We start from the raw sequence: 21,542 nt of genomic DNA, 5'->3' as shown, positions 1-21,542 counted from the left end.
TGAGTTCCAATAACTTAGACTATCTCAAAATGAAAAACAAGAACTGGGGAGAAGACTCGATGTGCTTAAGAGGGTTTTTGGGCAATCAATGAGGAGCTGAATTTTGAGTTCCCAGAACTTACATAAGAAGCTGAGTATGTGGTCTGGAGAGATGATTTAGCTGTTAAAAGCACTGGCTGCTCTTCCAGAAGACCCTGGTTCCCAGACCCACTTGATGGCTCACAACTGCCTGTTACTTCTGCTCTTTGGAATGCACATACCTGTGTACATGCATGCATGAATACATACATACACATAAATGAAAATAAAAAGTGAATTTTTTAAAAAGTTCCAATCCTAAAATATTGGAAATCAATCAAAGACCTTTAGGAAGGTCTAAGTTGGCCACACAGAATGTGATATTCGAGCAATGTTAGTTGCATGCATTATTTACAGGCTTAGGAGGGGGACTCAGAATCATTGTTCTCAGGCATGATACTATACAATGCCTTAGTTCTCTTGGCTGTAAAACAGGAGTAATAATGCTGTTATTCTGAAGATAAAAGTTAATACATCTAAAGTACTTAAGATAATACCTAACATCTGAATGAGCTACTGCCACTGCCTCCACCTCCACCCATCCCCCAGGGGCCCCTGGGAAATGGTAGTCAACTAAAGGGGTCTCCAAAGTATTACAAAGAGATTTTTTTTTTCCTCCTGTTGTGCTGAGTGTGGAAACAGCCCTGTGCAGTGCGGGAAGGGCAGGCACTGTTAACACTGAGCCCCATCCATACCACACGACTTTTTTTCCCCCCTCTGAGACAGGCTCAGTCTGGCCTGCTGCCGTTAAGCTGGGATTACAAAGGACCACTATACTAGACTCTTAAAGGAAAAAGGCATGGGGAGGGGACACATCGCGCCAGGCCAGGGTCACACAGCAGAACTCGCAGGGTGTTGAGATGATGGCCTAGACTGAGTCACTGACCGCCTTTCCGCTTGACTACGCCAGAGGGCGTCCCTGGCCGCAGAGCGGGACTTGAGCGTGGGCGGGAGGCTCTCCAGGCCAGCGTGTCCTGAACTCAGTGGGTGTGGGCCGGGCGCGAGCCCTGTGCACTCAGACACTAATCCCTCCTACCCAAGGACCCGGTGGTTTTGGGCTGCAAAATCTGCTCTAATGCACTTGCGTCCTATCAGTGCACGCTGGAGGGCGCTTTGGGGACAAATGGCGCTGTACCCAAACTGGCACAGGTCCACGCCCAGGTCTGGGTTCCCAGGCCCTGAGGCGGGAGAGAGGGAGGGATGTCCCGGGGGTGGGGAGGGCCCTGAGTAACTTTTCTTTGGAAAATATGCAGGGCTGGCCCCCAGCCCGAGACTGAGTCAGCGCAGTGTTGAGTCACAGGCTGCACCGCCCTTGTGAGCCAGACCGGTCCCCCATGCACCCTAGGGGTCTTCCGCCCCAAAATAGCCTGACAGTGAGACAAGCAGCAGTCTTGGCTTTATTGGCCCTGTGGGGGACACTCTTGGGTTCCCAGCCCCTTCCAGCTGCCGCCCCCCCCCCCATCTTATCCATGATGTCCCCCACCAGGGGTGGTGAAGACAGGCGTGGGGATCCCTTTAAGGAGGAGGAAAGGCTATAGCACCAAGAATTCCCAATCCCCCAGAATATCCGTGAAAACTCTGTCTTCAGTAAAGTGCCTGTCACCCCTGAGGCCTCTGTCTTTGGTAGGGATTCTATTTGAATATGGCCTGAAGGTAGAAAGAGGGATCCACTACTGAGGTCCCCAACCTTGGGCACATACTATGGATGCTGGGGGCACCGGCAGAGGATGCAAACCATCCTTGAAGGAGCCGGGAAGTTGTTTTTGTTTTTAATCTGCTGCAGAATCTTTGTGAAAAGGGTGTGTTCAGAGTTCAAGATTTGTGGGAAGGAAAGTGAAAGAAACGGGTCCATATGAAGAAGGAGGAGATCAGGTGTCTCCCTCTGAGCCCCCAATGGTCCCAAGACCTGAAGACATAATGGAGTAGGGAGCTCTAGCATGGCTGAGTAAAAGTAGCTGCTTACCTATAAAGGGGTCTTGCTGGTATCAGTGTCTGTGTGACTATGAAGATGTCACACTCCTGAGAGTCAGTAAGGGCCCGGCATACAGTAAGTGCTCAATAAATATCTGATGGGGCTGCAGACATAGTTCAGTTGATAGAGCGCTTGCAGGAGACCCTGTGTTCACACCCCAGCACTGCATAGACCAGGAAGGTGAAATATCCAGGCCATCCTCAGCTACATAGGAAGTTCAGGGGTATCCTGGGTTATCTGAGACATTGTTTTAAAAAATAATAATAAAAGGAAAAAATTCTATATATGAATTGTGGATGGATGTCTGTGTGTTTCTGTATGATAAGCCCATGTGTATGTGAGGGTGGAGGTGTGAAGGATGGGACAGAGAAGGTTTGTTACTACCCCTGGTCCTCTATAAGTGCTTTGACTGAATGTCTGGTATGGGGAAGTAGCCCCCCTCAAGTCCTTACAGCCAGGAAGGGTGGGCAGAGAGGGTGAGTGGGCCGGAGCAGGGATCTGCGTGTAGTCGTGTAGCCAACTGGAGCTGGGGAGCCACAGCAGGGCAGAGTGGGAGGGAGGACCATCAATTGCGGCTGTCTCACTCAGCAGAGCCCTTCTGGCGTCGCTTGGAAGGCGGCACCAGGCGGCGGGGCAGGTTGGTGGGGAGCCCGTGACCCTCGAGCTTGGCCTCGATGAGATGGCTGGCCAGGGCGAACTCCTCATCATCCAGCATGCCATCTCGGTCAACATCGCTCAGCTTCCAGATCCGCCCCAACACGGAGTTGGGAAGCTTGGTGCCTACCATCCAGGTTTTGGCCTTGGAACCACTCAGCTTGCCGTCGGCAGGCGCCAAGTTATAGAAGATTTCATCGTATTTGGACTTGTCCTTGGTCACCACCCATTCGGCATCATCTTCTAAGCCCTCCTCGCCATCCTCCAGTGCCTCGTCAGGACCCCGCTCCACGAAGGGGCCCATGTGGGTGCCCTCAAACGCACCACCCTGCACGCCAACCTCAACACTCTCCAGCTCCTCCTGCCGAAGCAGCGGCATAAGCTTAGCAATGTCGTGTGTCAGCATATCATCCAGAGCCTCCAGCAGCTTCGGCTTCAAGGAGTGGAACTTGGTGAAATCATGTGCCATCAACAGCTCCTGGGGGGAGGAATGGAGAAGCTAGCTGTCAGGGGGCACCATTGCAAGGTCACGCCCTTAGTCCCTCACTGGGGGATACTAGGCGGGGCTCTGTCACTAATGGGCCCTGTCCTGTTTTACTGTTTTTCCCCACTTTGACTCAGGGTCTTGTGTAACCCAGGCTACCCTCCAACTCACAGTGTAAGAAAGGATGGGCTGGGCATCGGTGGCGCATGCGTTTATCCCAGCACTCGGGAGGCAGAGGCAGGCGGATCTCTGTGAGTTTGAGACCAGCCAGGTCTACAAGAGCTAGTTCCAGGACAAGTTCGAAAGCTACGGAGAAACCCTGTCTTGAAAAACAACAACAAAAAATAAAGGAAGGGAAAAGAAAAAAAGAAAGGATGGCCTCGGATCTCTGAGTTCAAGGCTAGCATGGTCTACAGAGCTAATACTATGACAGCCAAGGCTACACAAAGAAACCCTGCCTCGAAAAACCAGAAAGCAGAGAAAAAAAAAAGAAAGAAAAGAAAAGAAAGGATAGCCTTGAACTTCTGATCTTCCTGCCTTTCCTTTTTACAGGTGTCATCACAGACAAGTTCCACCAAGGCTCTGTTGCTTATTTTATTGTTTGAGACATGGTCCTTTTAAGGCACTAACACTGGCCTTCAATTTGTCAGCTTCCTGTCTCAGCTTCCAGAGTAGCTGGAGCAAAAGGTCTGTATGAATGGGCTCAGTTAACAGTCTCAAGATTGACTGATACCTTAGAACAGAGGTAGGCAGGGACTGGTCTGCCTTGGTGGGCATGATCTGTACCCACTTCTGCTCGGTCAGCCCTGCTCTGCCCACCTCCAGGCCTCTGCATTCAGCCCATATGACCACATCTGATCTAGTACTTTCCCCAGTACTGTCGATCCTAGGCCTGTACATGGGAAGGAGCTGCTGCTGTCTTTTTTTTTAAAAAATATTTATTTATTTATTTATTTATTTATTTACTATACAATATTCTGTCTGTGTGTATGCCTGCAGGCCAGAAGAGGGCACCAGACTCCATTACAGATGGTTGTGAGCCACCATGTGGTTGCTGGGAATTGAACTCAGGACCTTTGGAAGAGCAGGCAATGCTCTTAACCTCTGAGCCATCTCTCCAGCCCCTGCTGCTGTCTTTCTATATGAGACAGGGTCTTGCAATGTAGTCTGGGACTCCTGTGTGGCTTATGCTGGCCTAAACACACAGCAATGCCCCTGGCTCAGCCTCTAGACTGCTGGGGTTACAGATGTGAGCCACTGTCCTAGCTTTGTCCTTTTTTTTTTTTTAGATTTATTTTGATCAGGCAGTGGTAGTACACAGGAGGCAGAGGCAGGTGTGTCTCTATGAGTTGAAGACCAGCCTGGCCTACAGAGTGAGTTTCAGGACAGCCAGGGCTATACAGAGAGACTCTGTCTCAAAAAAAAAAAAAAAAAAGAAAGGAGAAAAAGATTTATTTTGATGTGTGTGCACACATACACAGGTGGCCACACAGGCCAGAGGAAAACACCTGATTCCTTGGACCTGGAGTTACAGGTGGCTATGAGGAGACTGACATGGGAACTGAGAACTGAAGTTGACTCCTCTGGAAGAGCAGAAAATGCTCTTAGCCACTTTGCCATCTCTCCAGCCCCTCTCCCTTTTTTCTGAGTGCTAAGTCTTCTGGGAGCTCGACAGCCCACAGAAAAAGTCACACTTCATAGCCTGCAGGATGGCCAGCTGGCCGTATGACTAAGTTCCAGCCAGTTGTCTTTAAGCACAGGTTGTATGCACAGCTTCTAGAATTATGAAGTTTAATGTGGTACACAAGCCACAAGTGGTTACATAAAGTAGATTAATTAATAATTCCATTCTTGTTTTGGGGGTTTTGTTGTTCTTGCTTTTCTTTCATTGGTTTTTGTTTTGTTGTTTTGTTTTTATATTTTTTAGTGATTTTTATTGAGTTCTACATTTTTCTCTGCTCCCCTCCCTGTTTTGTTTTGTTTTTTCAAGACAGGGTTTCTCTATAGCTTTGGAGCCTGTCCTGGCACTTGCTCTGTAGACCAGGCTGGTCTTGAACTCACAGAGATCCGCCTGTCTCTGCCTCTCAAGTGCCGGGATTAAAGGCGTGTGCCACCACAGCCTGGTCTGAGTACTTTTTAAATTCATTACTGTTGTGTTTGTATATGTGTTTACATGAGTTCATGTGCACCACATGCATGTGGGAGTCTGCAGAGGCCCAGAGAGGCTCTTGTATCCTCTGGAACTGGAGTTACAGATGGTTGTGAGCCACCTTGTGTGGTTCTAAGAATGTGGTGGCTAAGAATTGAACCTGGGTCCTCTGAAAGAGAAGTCAATGTTCTTAACCACTTATCCATCCTACATACACCCCCCCCTTTTTTTGAGATAGGATCTGACTACACAGCTCAGACTGGCCTAGAACTCTCATTAACACCCTGCCACTCTGTCTGGAGCAGCCCCCCACCTGCATCTTCTGGCAGTCAGGGAAATCCCCAGGGGAGATGTGGTGCTCTAGCTGGATCTTCGCAAAGATGACAGGCAGCTTGAGGATCAGCTGCTTCTTCTTGTTTTCCTTCCCGAACACCGAGGGCATCTCTTTCTTCAGGTAGCTGATGATGTAAGCGTGCACCTGCAGAAAGGCATTCACATCTGAGCCCACAGCACAGTCACCAGGAGGAGACTGGGACTGGGCAGGGCCTGAGAACCCACATTCCCTTCTCTTTGAGGCAGGGTCTCATGTAACACAGACTGGCCCTGAACACCTGGTCCTCCTGCTTCTGCCTCCTGAGTTCAGGGGTGACAAGTGCGAGTCACTATGCACAGTTCTCCTCTTGGGCTTTTTGATACAAGGTTGAACTCTATACTCCAGGCTGGATTCAAACTTATAGCCATCCTCCTGCCACAGCCTCTTCAATGCTGAGATTGCAGTTGTAAACCCTCACGCCTGGCTGGAACTTCCTTTTCTTATAAGTCACAGGTAGGTGAACCCTCCTATCTAGTGGGGTTCAACCTAAGCTCCCCTCTCTGCTAAACCATCTCAGCCACTCCCAGCTTTAAGCTCCTGCAAGCTGGCCCCACCCAAATACCAGCCCAGAGCTGGGACTTGCCTCTCTCCTGTCACATTCCTACCCAGTTCCACAGTCTGAGGCCCTCCAAGGCACTTGGGCTCAGCCCAGAATGAGTTGCCCTCAGCTGTGCCTAGCTTTGGAAAGGGGTGTCTAAGTTCTGCCCACCTCAAAAACTGAACACTTTGGTTTCTTAAGAATCCTTATGTAGTGCATCCAGTTGGACTCAAACTAGCAATCCTCCTGCCTCCACCTTCCGAATGCTGAGGTTAGAAAGACCTCAATTTGTTTGCATTTAAAAACTTTTAAATGTGTTTGAGCACAATGTGTGTGAAGTACCCAGAGAGGCCAGAAGAGGGCATCAGATGCACAGGCACTAGAGTTAGAGATAGTTGGGGGTGCTGAGAACCAAAACTGGATTCTCTAGAAGAGCAATCAAAGCTCTTAAGTGCTGAGCATCTCCCCCAGACACCCACTCAATAATTCTTCAGAGCCCCACTGCCCTCCCTGACTGGCCCCTGCAGCTTCACCCACGTGCTCTCCCATCTTTCCCCTCCATATACTGCTCACCAACATTCCTCATTGACCAGCACACCAACTCGTCCCCCTACGCAGGGCCTCCTCTCTACCAGGAGCTCTGTCCCAGTCTCCCCACTGACCATGAAAACCAGTGTCCTTATCACTGCCATCTGATTATCTCCAGGCCCTTCTGTCTTCTTCACAGTCCAGCTGAGTCATCATTATTTTATCTGACTGCTCTGTTTCCCTCCATCAAACTACAAGCTCCGCCAGGTCAGACCTTGTCTGTTTCCTCTGCAGTTCTGGGACAATATGCACAGTGTCACTCAGGAAATCATTGTGGGATAAATCACTGAACTTGAGAACCTTTGAACCACATTCTCATAAGTTATCGAAAAGTAAATGAGAATGGCAGAATGATGACCGCAGGCATGTCTGCTGTTCACTGAATATGTATGGTCAGATGGAGATAAAATAAGGCTGGCCATGTGGATGGGCAAGGGTAAAGGTGCTTGCTGCCTGAGTGGGTCCCTGGGACCCACATGGTGGAAGGAGAGAACTGACATAAATGTCCTCTGGCCTTAATATGTAGAATGTGGCACATGAATGCATGACACACATATATCATGCTCACACACAATAAAATAAAACAAGCAAACAAAAAACCAACAGTAAGAGAAGAATCAACTCTTCTCAGGTCGTAGCCACAAGCATCATAGCATTCTGGAATCACCCCTTCTAGCGGCTTACATTTCCACCAAAGGGCAGAGCCAGAGAATTCATGCAAACCCTGCCTTGTACAGATATGAAACTGAGTGAAGGGGGTGGGTTATGGAGAACCCTTACTGAGCCTTCTTGGCCTTTTGGTTAGCATCAAGTACATTTTCTATGAGCCCTTAACGGTCTTGTGTCACTGAAGGAGAGCACTCAAGGGAGGTTAAACCCATGTGTGCTGTTATTGGTGACTGGGTTCTGGGTCATTCGTGAAAGGTGTGTGGGCAAGGATGTGCCACGAAGTGGGATGGTATCATGAAGTTTGATCAGAGCCAACCCTGAAGACTAGGATCCCGGGCACTGAGTGAGGCACTGGGAAACTAAGCATGAGCTTGCAGGACCAGAGGAAAGCATAGCCTACAGTTTTGAGAGGCCAATCAAGGGTAGGGATGTGGTCAAGGTGAAAGTCACCGCCTGATACCGGGAGTCAATGGAAAAGATGCGTGCTTGAGCAGAGAAAGCCAGTAAGGAAGAGCGGGGCTTGCCGGAAAAGGCAGTGAGGCGAGGGGCCGAAATGGATGGCTGAAATGGATGGGGAAGAGTAGGATTTGAGACAACGAGTCACTTGGGAAGGGCGGGGGCCTGCCACAGTGGGCCGATGGGAAAGGAGTGTGGGGACGCAGCCAGTGAGAATGGGTCAGTGGGGAGGAGGTGTGGCCTCCTAGAGTGTGTTAATGGAGAGGCTTTTGACCTGAGTGGTCAAATGAGGAGGGGCGTGGCCCGAGGATGGTCTATTGGGGAGGGGTGTGTCCTGTTTGAGCAAATCAATTGTAGCTTGCTGTACCTGTTAGGGCGCGTCAATGAAAAAGGGCGTGACATACGAGGACCGACTAATGTAAAGAGGTATTGCCTGTGAGGGCGGGCAATGGGAGAGGCGTGGCTTGTTTACTACTCTAGGGGAGTGGCCTTCTAGGGCAGCCCAAAGGGGAGGGGCCTGGTCTGTGAGGACCCTGGCTAAGGACCGTGGCTGGGGGCCGGTCGCCAAGGCAAGCGGGAGCGCTGATGACTTTTCCAGAGAGGAAGTATGGGAAGGTGGCAGGAAGAGATAAGGGGGCGGCGCGGGCTGGGCCGGGGAGCGGGTCGGACTCCGGGGTTTGTCCCGGGTTTCCGGAGCCACCTCCCGCCTAGCTAGGGCGCCAGGTGTCCGGCCCGGCCCCTTGGTCCCTGTGCCGCGGGACCCCAGGTTTGACTTCTGCTTCCCAACGAGGAGTGAGGGTTAGCCAAGGGGTACTGAGAAAGACAGAGGGAGAGGAGGGAAGAGAGAGAAGACTAGGAAAGGAGTATGAACAAGAGAAAATAATTGAAAAAGGAAGAAGTTGATGAGGACACAGTGACTAAAGGGACAGCCTGCCTCCTGGGACAGACTGCCTTGGGTGCCCAGTGCTCCCTTCCAAAGCGGATTCCTGCGGTGGGGTTGGAAGCGGTGATTCACTCCTCTCCAGCTCCTTTTAAACCACACCTCGGATGCCTTTACCACCTAGAACCTTCGTGGCCTCTTCTCCTGCCAGCTTCCTGCCCCACCTCCACCCTGGCGGCCTCCCCTGTGAATGCTCCGTTCCATCTCTGGCTCTGAAAGCAAAGCCCTTGCCCTCCTCTTCCTCTCTGAGGCCCAGCCTGAAACAGGCTGTGTCCTCCAGCCCCCTCCGTCCTTCCTAGACCTGACTCTGCTCTCCAGAAGGCAGCTTGAGTGCAACCATGTCATCCTGCTCCAAACCGTTCCTTGTCTCCCTCGTGCCCTTAAAGCCCAAGAGCCCTGATGTAGCCTACAGGATCAGCAGTCCCAGTCTCACCGCATCTCTCTGATGCCCTCTCCTCTAAGAAGCCTTCCTGACTTGCCTTCCTGACTCCACCCCTGAGACTGGACCTCGGCTGGCTATCACAGCTGTGGGATGGGTTTGTTTTCTCCTCCCAGCAAAGGGCAAGCCCTAAGACTGCCTTGGGTATTCAGACCGCGGAACCCCACTGAGCAAAACAAGAACAGCCTTGGCCATTGCTGCGTCCCCAGCAAGTCCCAGCAGAGGGCTAGGCACAGAAGTGACTTTGTTCAAGCTGAAGTGCTGCCGAGTGTCATTCATTCCATAAATATTTACAGAGCAATTCAAGCCCAGGGGCTAGGGACACTCAATGAAGGAATCCGAAGATGCCAGGTTCTGCAGAGCTCAAGTGCAGAGTTGAGGGGGCAGAACAGGGCCCCTGGCAGGCTCACAGGAGGTCACTGAAGGGGTCACGACATGGTAAAGGGTAAATCTGGAGTAGGTATGGCCATTAAGAGAGGGACACCTTCCTGAGAAGGTGACATTGAGTGAACCATATGGACACTCGGGGAAGAGAAGGCTGCCAGGAAGAACAAACGGTAAGTACAAAGGCCCCAGGGTAGGACTGTGGTGGCCATTTGTGTGCTGTGCAATGGCTGATGGAGAGAGTAGGAGGTGAGGAGGTAGGGGAAGAAGTAGTGAGCAACTGTGGTGGTTTGAATGAGAATGACTCTCATAGGCTCAAATATTTGAATACTTGGTCTCCCGTTTATAAAACTCTTTGGGAAGGAGTAAGAAGTTTAGCCTTTTTGAAGTAGGCATGCCATTAGGAGTTGTTTTGTTTTGTTTTGTTTTGTTTTGGGGGGGGGTTCAAGAAAGGGTTTATCTGTGTAATAGTTCTGACTGTCCTGGAGCTCGCTTTGTAGACCAGGCTAGCCTCAAACTCACTGAGATCCGCCTGCCTCTGCCTCCCAAGTGCTGGGATTAAAGGCGTGTGCCACCACCACCTGGCCATTTATGCCATTAGGGGTGGGCTTTGAGATTTAAAAAGGCCACACCATCCCCAGTTTCTCTCTCGGTGCCTTGTGCTGACATAGACTCTCAGCTATTGCTCCTGCACTATGCCTGCCTGCCTGCCTGCTGCCACACTCCCCACCATGACGGTCATGGACTCTCTAACCCTCTGGAACCACCATACCCATAGTGTTTCTTTATAAATTACCTTGGTTATGGTGTCTCTTCACAGCTATAGAAAAGTAACTAAGCCAACGAGAGAACTCGGCTTCTGTTCAGTGGATGGAAGGAGGGAAAGGAGGCCAGCGACAGGATGGAGACAGACAGAAAAACATGCCAACTCAGGGCAATGATGGAAAAGAAACCCTCCGCACGGGACTTCCTCCTTCAAGCACTAGATCAACCCATCAGGAAAATTAACTAATCTGGGAGCTAGGTGGTGCCAATTAGCTGCACAAGCAGAGAAGAAAGAAAAGTCTGTCCCGTGTCTTCAAGGCCTCTCCAACTTAGGTCTCCTGTGACTCCATCAATCCTCCATTGCCTCCCGACGTCCTCCCCAGTCCCCCTAAGTCCTCCTCAGCCTCCTTCAGTACTCTTGCAACTTTCTGACTACCTTTCCCATCTCCTGATCTCCCTTTCAATCCTCCCTCAACTCTCCCAAGTCCTCCCGGGCCCCAACCTGCCCTCCTCACCCGCACTAGCCGCGCCCTCTTCACTAGGTCGTTGAGCTTGCGCAATGCTGCGTGGCGCGGTAGACCTTGGATATCACGGAAGAGGTCCTGTTCCTCCAGCTCGAAGAGATGCCTGTTGTCCGGCACAAGGAGCGGCTGGGACCAGAAGGAGCCGATGTAGACACGCAGGACCTCAGGCGTGCCCACCACCTTGCCCAGCGCCCACATGAGTGCTCCGTAGACACGCATCAGCTGCTGCGTCTCCACCATGTCCGCCTTGTTGAGTACCACGCGGATCTTGTCCTCGTGTCCACGCAAGGCATCGATCGCTTCTGAGAACTCATCGGAAATTTCTAACTTGTGGGCGTCGAAGAGCAGGATGATGAGGTCCACGCGCTCGGCAAACCAGCGCAGGACAGCTGGGAAGTCGTAGCCTGGAGCAAGCAGAGGACAGAGACAGGAGGAATAAAAGTCACACCCTCACACCCTAGTCATTAGCATTCATTTTTTCGAACTGATACTGGATGGTGCAAATGTTTGGATTGTTAACTATGTAATTCCTGTGTATGCCAAGGCTCAGAGCCTCTACATATGCCCCATAACTGCCACTTTTCAGGACCCAGACCCTCAAGCCATCTGGCTTCTTGAATGAGGCAACCATGCCCGCCCCTTCACCTCACCCTCTACCCCCCAACACCTCCTGATTCCCAGATCATTGGCTTTTCATTCATTCCTTAGGCAGACATTGGGCATTTGTTTTGACATAGATATATTTATTGGCATTTAAAATCCTGAAGTATGGGGCTTGTGGGATGGCTCAGAGTGTAAAGGTGCAGCCACCAAGCCTAACAACCTGAGGTGGGCCTGCGGCTTTCCTCTGACCGCCACTCATATACCAGGGCATGGACCCCCACACAAGAAATAACATGTAATAAAATACTTTCAAATGCTAAAGTTGGGGGCTGGAGAGATGGCTCAGCGGTTAAGAGAACACACTGCTCTCCCAGCTCCCAGTGCAGTAGGTAAGCAGCACCCGCAGCAGGTGGCTTACACCCTCCTGTAACTCCAGTTGCAGGGGAGGATCCAGTGTTCTCTTCTGGCCTCCTTGAGTACCCACATTCATGCACACATTCACACAATTTTTATTTATATTTAAAATATTTAACATTTGTGTGTGTGCACGCGCATGTGTGTATGGGTACCTGCAGAGATCAGAAGAGAGTGTCATACAGACCACCCACAGCTGGAATGACAGATGGTTGTGAGTCACCTGAAATGAGTGCTGAGAAATGAGCTAGGGTCCTCTGCAGGACCAGCAAGTCCTCCTAACCACAGAGCCATCCCTCCAGCACCTACATAACTTTCAAAGATCCTAAGGTGGCCAGAGATGATGCTGTACATCTTGGATCCCCACACTCAGGAGTCAGAAGCAGGTGAACCTCAGAGAGTCTGAGGCTAACCTAGTCTACATAGTGAGTTTCAGGATAGCCAGGGCTGCATAGTGAGATCCTGTCTCAAAGAAAATTCCTAAAATGATCTCAAAGAGGCCTCTAATATTTATGAGCCTTCTCCCAGCACTTCCCAGGGACTTGTTGGATGTGCCAGAAATTGAGAGGCAACAGGAGGTCAAGCTACTAAGACTTGTGGTGTGTGTGTGTGTGTGTATCTGTGTGTTTTTGTATATCCACGTGTCTGTATATGTCTGTGTGTATCTATGTGTGTGTCTTGTACATCTATGCATGTCTCTCTGTATATGTGTTAGTCTTTGTATGTCTGTTTCTGTGTGTGTCTGCTTATGTCTGTGTATGCCTGTATGTCTATGTGTGTCTATGTATGTTTCTCCGTGTGTTTTTGTGTGTGTCTGTGTATGTTCATGTGTATCTGTGTGTGTATGTCTATGTGTCTGTATATGTTTGTGTGTGCACATGTCTGTGTGTGTCTGTGTTTGTCCGTGTGTCCGTGTATGTCTCACACATGTCTCACATGTGTGAGTGTGTATGTGTTGATGGGTGGTGCACATGAGTGCAGGTATCCTTGGAAACCATAGGTGTCAGATTCCCTGGAGCTAAAGTGATAAGTGGTTGTGAGCAGTCCAATGTGGGTGCTGGGAACTGAACTTGGTTCCTCTACAAGAGCAATTTGCACTCTTAGCCACTGAGCCATCTCTCCAATCGTGCTATGTCCTTGCCACCCTATATGTTTAATAATTGGTGTCCATCCATTCACTCATTTATTCCTTCCTTCCTTTTTCATTCATGCCCTTCAATATTTTTCACCTTTTTTTTTTTTTTTTTTTTTTGAGACAGGGTTTCTCTGTAGTTTTTGGTGCCTGTCCTGGAACTAGCTCTTCTAGACCAGGCTGGCCTCGAACTCACAGAGATCTGCCTGCCTCTGCCTCCGGAGTGCTGGGATTAAAGGCGTGCGCCACCACCACCCGGCAATATTTTTCATCTTTATTCCTTCACTTATTCATTCACTAATGAGCAAAACTTAGGAGAGTGTAAAACCCACCCTTGACCTGGCGAACAGAAAGCCCTGCCCTGCCCCCATGTACTACAATATTAACAAGTAGTTCAACTTTTCTGAACTTGCCTATCCCCTAAAATTAAAAAACAATCACGATTGGTTCTATCTCATAGACAATCAAAGTAAAGGATGACAACTGAGCTCATCTATGGATAAAGCTGAAGACGGTGTGTGCCATTGTGCCATGAAGGCTATTAGAGAAGAAACAAGGCACAAGGGGTAGAGAGAGCGTTCAGCAAATACCAGCCCTAGGCCACCAGACACATAGGGGCAACTTAGGACTCATGTCTACCTGCCTGATTCCAGAAGAAGGGGAGGCTGAGGTGGCCCCAAATCAGTCCTTACAGTCTGGGGACAAATCTGTGCCCAGAGTAGTCAAGTTAGGATGTGGGGGGTCCTGGAAACATAGGTCAAGGAGGATTTCCTGGAAGAGGGGATACAGAGCCAGCAGCTGGCCAGATAAGGGACCATCACTGGTATCCTGACTTGAGCTCAGGGCTATAACAGACTCACTTGTCCCACAGAATCCAGTAGACGGGCAATTTATGTCCCCATCCTCCAGCTGAGGAAATCATGCAGGCAGGAGGCAGCAGGACAGGAGTCACCTCAGAGGCTGTAGCTGCCTGTTCGTTCCCCACTCTCACCCCAACATGGGCCCCAGGAGGCAGCCTGCTCCTTGCAGATGGGAGGGAAAGGGGCAGGGATATTGTTCTGGGGGAAGGAAGGGCCAGGTCACTGCAGGGGCAGCGGTCGGGCCTCTCCCCCCTCCCTAGTATCTACATACACCCTGGCCTGGATTTGGAAAGTCTGTCTCATGGGGTTGGGAGGGAGGGGGGAATGGAGAAAGGGAGGGGAGAGGAAGGCAGGGACGTTGAGTCAGTGTGGGAATGGAGACGTGGCAGAGAGATGGGATGTTCACCCAAGAAAAACAGTCCTGGTTACCCATCGCCCAGATACCTATTTGCTCCATACAGCTAACTTAACCCTTCTCGGAGGTTCCTATGGTTTTTCTCCCTATTCGCTGGCGGGAAACTGAAGCACAGATACAAGGTGGCTTGGTTAAATCATTACAATTCCAGGGAACAAAGCCTGGCATGCTTGTGCATGCCTATTATCTCAGTGCAAGAGCAGCTGAGGCAGGAGGACTGCCACTAGCTAGGGGCCAATCTGAAATACACAGTGAGTTCCAGACCAGCCTGAAATACAGAACAAAAAGGCTCTGTGTAAAAAAAAAAAGTGGGGGGGAAGGAATGAAAACATTAGCAGATCTAGACTGGAAGTGTTCCACCAGGGTAAGCTTCTCTGGGCAGCCACACCTCTGCCAATGTACACACCTACCACCAAACAGCTGGATACATCTGAGTTTCCTGCACTCAGACTCACACTCCCAGACACATGCTTGTGTGTAGAAGTCTGGGACCTGCACAGATATGCGTGCCACGTGTTCACAAAAATGCTTGGGACCCACACGCATCACAGATGCAGGAATCAGTACACACTCCAGCATGGAGGCCTGTCTGAACACACACTATGTGGCAGACATATTACTGTGATGTTCAGCTGACCTCCAACTGGTCACAATCCTCCTGTCTCGGCTTTCCCAGCATTGGAATGACAGATGTGCCCTGCCACACACACAAGCTCTCCGGTAATGAAACAACTTTCAGTATTGACCCACACAGACGTAAATATAGATTTGCGTGCATACACACATGCACACACACACACACACACACACACACACACACACACACCTGTATAGAGTCACACACAAGAGCTGAGGATGTAGTTCACTGGAAGAACACTGGCCCCAGTGAAATGCTGGGGACGTGGCATGCTTGCCTACTATGTGTGAGGCACCAACACTGCAATAAAAACAGCCTCACAAGATCCCTCCATGTCCCCCTGTACCACACCTTCCCTCAGAATCACATAAAATCACAGTTAGTCACAATTAGAGGTACACAGCGCACGTAGCCAGCCCTGTCACACTCCCGTCAATTCCTACAACTTCAGAGTCGCGGCCACCACGCCACACCTGCCAGCCCACCCCATCACAGAGAGACACACGTCGCCTCCCCTACTCATCACACAGTACTACCCCAGGATTTACCGTTCTCTCCTCCCCCACAAGTCCCCCTGGACGAATAGGCTCCACCCCCAATGCCTCCAGAGCCAGAGGAAGGGGATCCCCACCCCTACCCCTCATCATCTCCTGCGGAAGCTGGGGCCCTGGGCTCCCTCCATCATTTAGGCCCAGCCCCTGGGCTAGGCACACCAGGAATTCCTCCCGCCCCTGCTCCTCCCCCCACCTCCAGCTGGCAGAGCACGGTGACCACTTTTGCAGCTGCCTCCCATGATTCTCCCTTGGGGTTGCTCTGCTGGACAGCGGCCAGGGGCACTGGCGCTTTTGGAGCCAAACCCTGCCCTGGCCCCGCCTCCTGCCTGGCCTTGGGTCCCCTCTGCCCCACACAGTTGCCTCCTTTGCCCCAATTCCCTGGCAGAGGCCTAGGGATGGGGGTGGTGGTAGGGACAGACAGAAAGGCTGTGGGCCCAGATGTTAGGGTGGGGGAGAAGTTGGGAGGGGACTAGAGTAAACGAGGGGCTAAAAGACAGGGCAGGGTGGGAGGGGACAGGCTCACTGGAGGCCCTACTGGAATTTACCCCCCATTGCTCCCCCTGCTCAGCTGTTTATAAATTCCAGGCCCGGCCTTGGCCCCCACCCAGATTCTCCCTCTTAGCTCCATCTGTGGCCCAGCCTCCAAGCCAGGAGCTCAGAGGAACAAGCATGGGGCCCAGGGCCTCCCTGCCCAGCCTGTCTCTTCCTGGGACTCTCTAAGCACCTCCTGTCCCTCTTCATCCCTCCTTTTCCATCCTCCTAACCCGCCCAGACATGTGGCTCCAGCCTGCTCACATGCGTTCACCCGTGCCTCCCTGGCCCCACCATCAGCACCAATGGAAGGAATGACAGCCTCCTGTAGCTCCATATGTCTGCACAGGAACAACCAAAGGAGACCCTAGTCTCCTCCGTTAAACCTAGAGGTGCAGGCCCAGCCCACCTCCTGTAGACCCTGGAGTCCAGGCCCCAGCCTCCTCCATCAGACACAGGGGTCCATCCCCAGCCTCCTCCCTCAGATCCAGGGGTCCATCTCCAGCCTCCTCCCTCAGACACAGGGGTCCATTCCCAGCCTCCTCCCTCAGATCCAGGGGTCCATCCCCAGCCTCCTCCCTCAGACATAGGGGTCCATCCCCAGCCTCCTCCCTCAGACCCAAGGGTCCAGCCCCAGCCTCCTCCCTCAGACACAGGGGTCCAGCCCCAGCCTTTTCCCTCAGACACAGGGGTCCAGCCCCAGCCTCCTCCCTCACACTGGGCTTACGCACTCACCGCGGCTCACTCTCTGTTTGGCACCAGACAGGATGCCCGGTGTGTCGATGATGCTGATGCTCTCCAGGACCTGGTTGGGGAGTTGGGCACACATAAACCTGGGGTGGGGGGAGACAGAAGGTCAGGGGTCAGTGTAAAGAAGGGCAGAAAGAGAGGGACACTAAGGGTACCATGAAGAGAGAGGCAGGCGCAGAGGACAGGAGTCCTGGAAAGAAGGAAGTTCAGAGCGATCGTGGGATCTACAAAAGAAAACAGATCTGTTTCTGGGGATCTCCCAAGTAACATTATAACCCTGGGTTACCTTCATTTTCCAGATGAATATGAGAGGCACAGAGAGGTTAAATCACTTGACTAAGGCTGCCCAGTGTTCAGCAGCCCAGGCACAGTTGGAAGCCAGGCCTTCCATAGGAAAGGTAGCAGATGCAGGAGGGGAAAGAAGTAGGCAGAAGGATGAGAATCAGAGCTGAGATGGTAGAAGAATTCTGGGATAGATGTCCCTCATCCCCCCTCCTGACTGACAGCTGCCACACCTGTTGAGGAAAGTGTTTCCAAAAGGATTGAGTTTGCGGAAGGGCTTCTCTGGGTCCACAACGAGAGCATTGCCCGGCACGGTGCCCTCTGTCTCGCCATGCATGACAGCCACGAAGCAGTCGGTGGTGGGCTCTGGACCCACACGAGAGCCAGGAACCTCCTGCTCCAGAAGGTACTGGATGAAGCTGGTTTTGCCAGTGCTATACTGGCCAGCCACCAGCACCATGGGTTTGCCATCGAAGTCAGCATCTTCAAGGGCCGGTGAATGGAAAGCCCCGAAGCGGTAGTGTTCCTCCAGGGGCAAAAGTTTTGTGCGGTACAACTCCTTGAGGGAAGAGGTCACAGTGCGGATGGCCTCAGGTTGCTGGCCCCGAGCCCCACCCTTCTTCAGCCAGCTGAACATGGTGATCTTCGACTGGGTCACCCGAGGAGACTACAGGGTGGAGAGCTCACCTGTGGGAGAAAGGAGGGCACATAGTGAAAGACTGCTAGGGAAGGGCTAGAGATGAGAGGAGGATCAGGGGGACTCAGTGATGGGGAGGAGAGATCGACAGTGGTATGGCTCAAGGGAAAGCGGGATGGGAAACCAAAGAACAAAGGAAAGGAAGAAACTGCTGGGGTGGGGGTGGGAGATCATCCCTGAGCTGGACATGGTCGAATCCATCCCTAATGCCAGCTCTTGGGAAGCTGAGGTAGGAAACATCACAAGTTCCCAGTTGACCTGGGCAACATGTATGACCCTATCTCAAAAGACCTCACACGTCCATCATTGAATGTATTTTCACTGGAATGGCTTGCTCCATGCTGCAGGAGTCCAAGAAAAGAGCCATAGAGGCCAAATGCCACCCAACCAGAGCCCCCAACTGAGGACCTGGCCATACAACAGTTAATGGTACCTGAAAAGCTCCAGGCATGGGGGCAGGCATGGGAAACTGACCACAGGGTGAGCAAAGGTCAGGGCAAGGCTGGCTTTTGAGGTTCTTCATGAAGGATAGGCAAGACAAAGATCTTAGGCAGAGGAGGACATGTGCAAAGGACCAAGGGTGCTTGGGCGCTGGGAACTGAGGATTGTTTGGTGGGGATACAAAACCAGAGGGCTGTGAAATGAGGCTGCAGAGGCTACCTAGGTGCACCCAGGTCAGGAGAAGCCTTGGACATGAGGAAGGAACAACATGATAAGCATAAGCCAGACACCGTGCCAGCTTGTATTTGGGGTGTGGTGCTAGAATGGAACCCAGGACCTTGAGCATGCTAGACAGTCACAATACTGCTAGGCCATATCTGAGCCTCTCACTGGGGAATTCTAGGTAGCAGCTCTACCACTGAGCCATGTCCCAGCCCCTCACTAGGGATTCTAGGCAAATGCTCTACCACCGAGTCACGCCCCAAACTCTGTGCTAGCTCACTTAATTTTCGTGACTATCAGGTGAGTTTGTCATTATCCTCACTTTAAGTCTTTTCTTTTTGAGACTGTGTCTCACATATTCCCTGATGGACTCAAACTTGCTATGTAGCTGAGAATGATCTCCAACTTCAGATCTCCTTGGTTCTACCTCCCTAGCACTGAGATTAGAAATGCCCTGCCATGAGCAGTTTTATCCAGAGTTGGAGCTGGAACCCAAGGTTTCCAGCAAGCTAAGGAAGCGCTCTACAGCTGCATCCTCATTCCTACCCACACCGTCCTCAGGAGGAAATGGAGCCTCGGGAGGACAGCAATAGCTTGCACAGGATACCTGGGCTAGGAAACACCCCAGCTGGGATTTGAATCCAGGCAATCACCTCAGACCCTGTCTCCCATCCTAGGTCTTAAGAGCATAGTTAGAGAAAAAGTCATCACCAACCCTGAAGCAGTGGGCACCCCTGAAGCCAGACTGTGCTCTCTGTATACCCCATAGCTTCAAGAGCCTTTTAGTTACTGTGGAGTCTGGGGGTAATGCCGCTCCTGTCTGTCAAGAATAGCTTCTTTCCTCGCTCCGTAAGTAGACGCTTATTATTTGAGAACGAGTTTTCGGTCAGTTTGGAGTGCCTACATGTCATTTTTCGCAGAAGGAACAGAGGGCTCCCTGGAGAAACAGCTGTCCCAAGGCTGGGGCCAGGAAGGAACAGTCCAGTCTGGATCAGCTCAAAGACCGCCGGGGATGCAGCGCCCAGCCTGAAATGGTTCCCATTAGCCAGAGATGAGACAGTTTTTCCTTTTTTCTTTCATTTTTCCTAGAATTCATTTCTTTATTTTATGTGTATTAGTGTTTTCCAGGCTTGCTTGTCTGTGTACTATGTGCAGGGAGTGCCCTTGGAGGCCAGAAGGGAGTGTTGAATCCCCTGGACTGGAGTAACAGATAGCTGTGAGCTGCCATGTGGGTACTGGGGATCGAACCATGGTCCTCTGGAAAAGCAGCTAATGCTCTTAATCCCCAAGTCGGAGCCATCTCTCCAACCTTCTCCTCCTTAAAAAAAGGCGGGGGGAGAGTTCTCACCATGTAGCTCTGGCTGGCTTGGAACTATGTAGACCAGGCTGGCCTTAGATTCGGAAATCTGCCTGCCTCTGCCTCCTACATCTTGAATCTGGCTCAGAAAAAAAAGGGGGGGGACAATATAAGCATCAAAAAGAAGCCCTGCAAATCAAAATCTAAAGCCCCTAAAATCCTAGTGACACAAAGGGAGAGGAAAGTGGATTGGAGAAAAGAGGTAGGAGAGGTGACAGAGGCAGGAACCTGTGACAGCCACAGAGAGGGAACCGTGGGAGGGTCCCAGACAGGGAGGCCGCTGAGGCACATCTCAAAAAGAACCGTTAGGGATGGCTAAAGGGTCTAGGTGAGTCAGGAGAGGGCTCTGGGGTGCAAGACAGATCAAGGAGAGCAGAAAAATGGGTGTGGACGGTGGGAGGCTATTTCAAAGCGTGGTGGTGGGGGGTTCTTTAGGATGAGGAAAGTTGGGGAGAGACTAGCAGAACTGGAAGCGGGGTAGAGGCTAGGAGAGACAGAAGGACTAGGAGAGGCTGGGGAAGGTTGGGGAGATCTGAGGAGATTGAGGGAACTAGGGGAGAATGGAGGAGTTGCAGGGGAGGGAGGTTCTGGAGGAAGAGTGTGGGACCTGGGAGGGACTGGGAAGGAAGGTCAGGACGCAGATTGTTACAGGGGAGCGGGGGTGAGGGCTGGGGTTTGGGGAGCACTCACCAGGGATCCGGAGAGCGCAGAGCAAGCTGTCTGAGCTCTGTCCCGTCCGCAGCGGAGTGAGCCGGGTGGGGCTGCGCGGGAGGAGCACCGGGCAGGGCGGGCCCGGGCCCCCTGTCCCAGCCCGTGTTGGCCTCACGCGCCCCCTGGCGGGCATTGTGAAGACATACACAGGCTCACTTGTACAGTCCTTGGTTCTAGCTGTGCCTGATCCTCCAGTTTTTGACTCCCTCCAATCTGTCTCTCTTGGCAAATGAGTAGACAGCGGCTGCAGCAGGTATACCAATAATTAATCCAGTCATAGTGGTGAATGCCTATATTTTCCAACACTAGTGAGACCGAGTCAGGAGGATGGTAAGTTTGAAACCAGTCTGGACTATTTGGCTGGGTCCTATCTTAAAAACAATCGTAAAACAGAAATTTTAAAATCTAAGTGTATGGGCCTGGTATGGTGGCATCCATCAATCAAGAGGCAGAGGCATGCAGATCTCTATGCGTTTGAAACCAGCCTGATCTACATAGCAAATTCCAGGTCGACCAAACCTACATAGTGAGACCCTGTGCCAAAAAATAAATAAAAAACAAAAGCAGAACAACAATAACAACAAAAAATCTTGTATGCATGTGGCTTAGTTGGTAGAGTGCCCATCTAGAATGCATATATGGGGTTCCATTCCCAGCACAGGATATACCCAGCTTAGTGGTGCATGCTTGTGCTCTCAAACTGGTTCATATTGCATCATTATACAAAATGTGGCTTTTTTTTTTTTGGTTTTCTAAAATAGGGTGTCTAGCTAGGCAGTGATAATGCATGCCTTTAATTCCAGTACTCGGGAGGCAGAGGCAGGCAGATCTCTGTGAGTTCGAGGCCAGTCTGATCCACAGAGTGAATTCCAGGACAGTCAGAGCTACACAGAGAAACAATATCTCAAAAATATCAAAATAAG

General features: G+C 51.3%; 1 protein-coding gene and 1 long non-coding RNA gene across 2 annotated transcripts; one reads left to right on the top strand and one right to left on the bottom strand.

Annotated features, from left to right (window-relative positions):
* Window positions 1-1,462: 1,462 nt before the first annotated feature.
* Ehd2 (EH domain containing 2) lies at window positions 1,463-20,690 on the bottom strand. The gene is made up of 6 exons (XM_048431725.3): window positions 20,599-20,690; window positions 17,425-17,878; window positions 16,895-16,992; window positions 11,005-11,417; window positions 5,651-5,815; window positions 1,463-3,182 (listed from the first exon to the last, which is right to left on the bottom strand). Exons 2-6 carry the CDS (start codon window positions 17,826-17,828, stop codon window positions 2,631-2,633), a joined length of 1,632 nt encoding a protein of 543 aa, XP_048287682.2. The 5' UTR covers window positions 17,829-17,878; window positions 20,599-20,690; the 3' UTR covers window positions 1,463-2,630.
* Window positions 8,490-11,473, top strand: LOC146895963 (uncharacterized). Its single transcript, XR_015002993.2, has 2 exons — window positions 8,490-9,897; window positions 10,545-11,473. It is a non-coding gene; the product is annotated as an uncharacterized LOC146895963 (long non-coding RNA).
* Window positions 20,691-21,542: the final 852 nt, after the last annotated feature.

The sequence above is a fragment of the Myodes glareolus genome, chromosome 1 (genome assembly GCF_982192425.1).
Source record: "Myodes glareolus chromosome 1, mMyoGla1.1, whole genome shotgun sequence".
NCBI lineage: Eukaryota > Metazoa > Chordata > Mammalia > Rodentia > Cricetidae > Myodes > Myodes glareolus.
This window is presented reverse-complemented; position numbering and strand designations above follow the sequence as displayed.

Bases quoted from the DNA above. Each gene is read 5' to 3' on its own strand.
- Ehd2 (XM_048431725.3), bottom strand. From the start codon at position 17,828: ATGTTCAGCTGGCTGAAGAAGGGTGGGGCTCGGGGCCAGCAACCTGAG. The intron at 16,993-17,424 runs GTGTGGCAGCTG...CCCCCACCCCAG, and splicing joins GGAAACACTTTCCTCAACAG to GTTTATGTGTGCCCAACTCC. The intron at 5,816-11,004 runs GTGAGGAGGGCA...GCCTTTCTGCAG, and splicing joins AGAGGGCGCGGCTAGTGCGG to GTGCACGCTTACATCATCAG.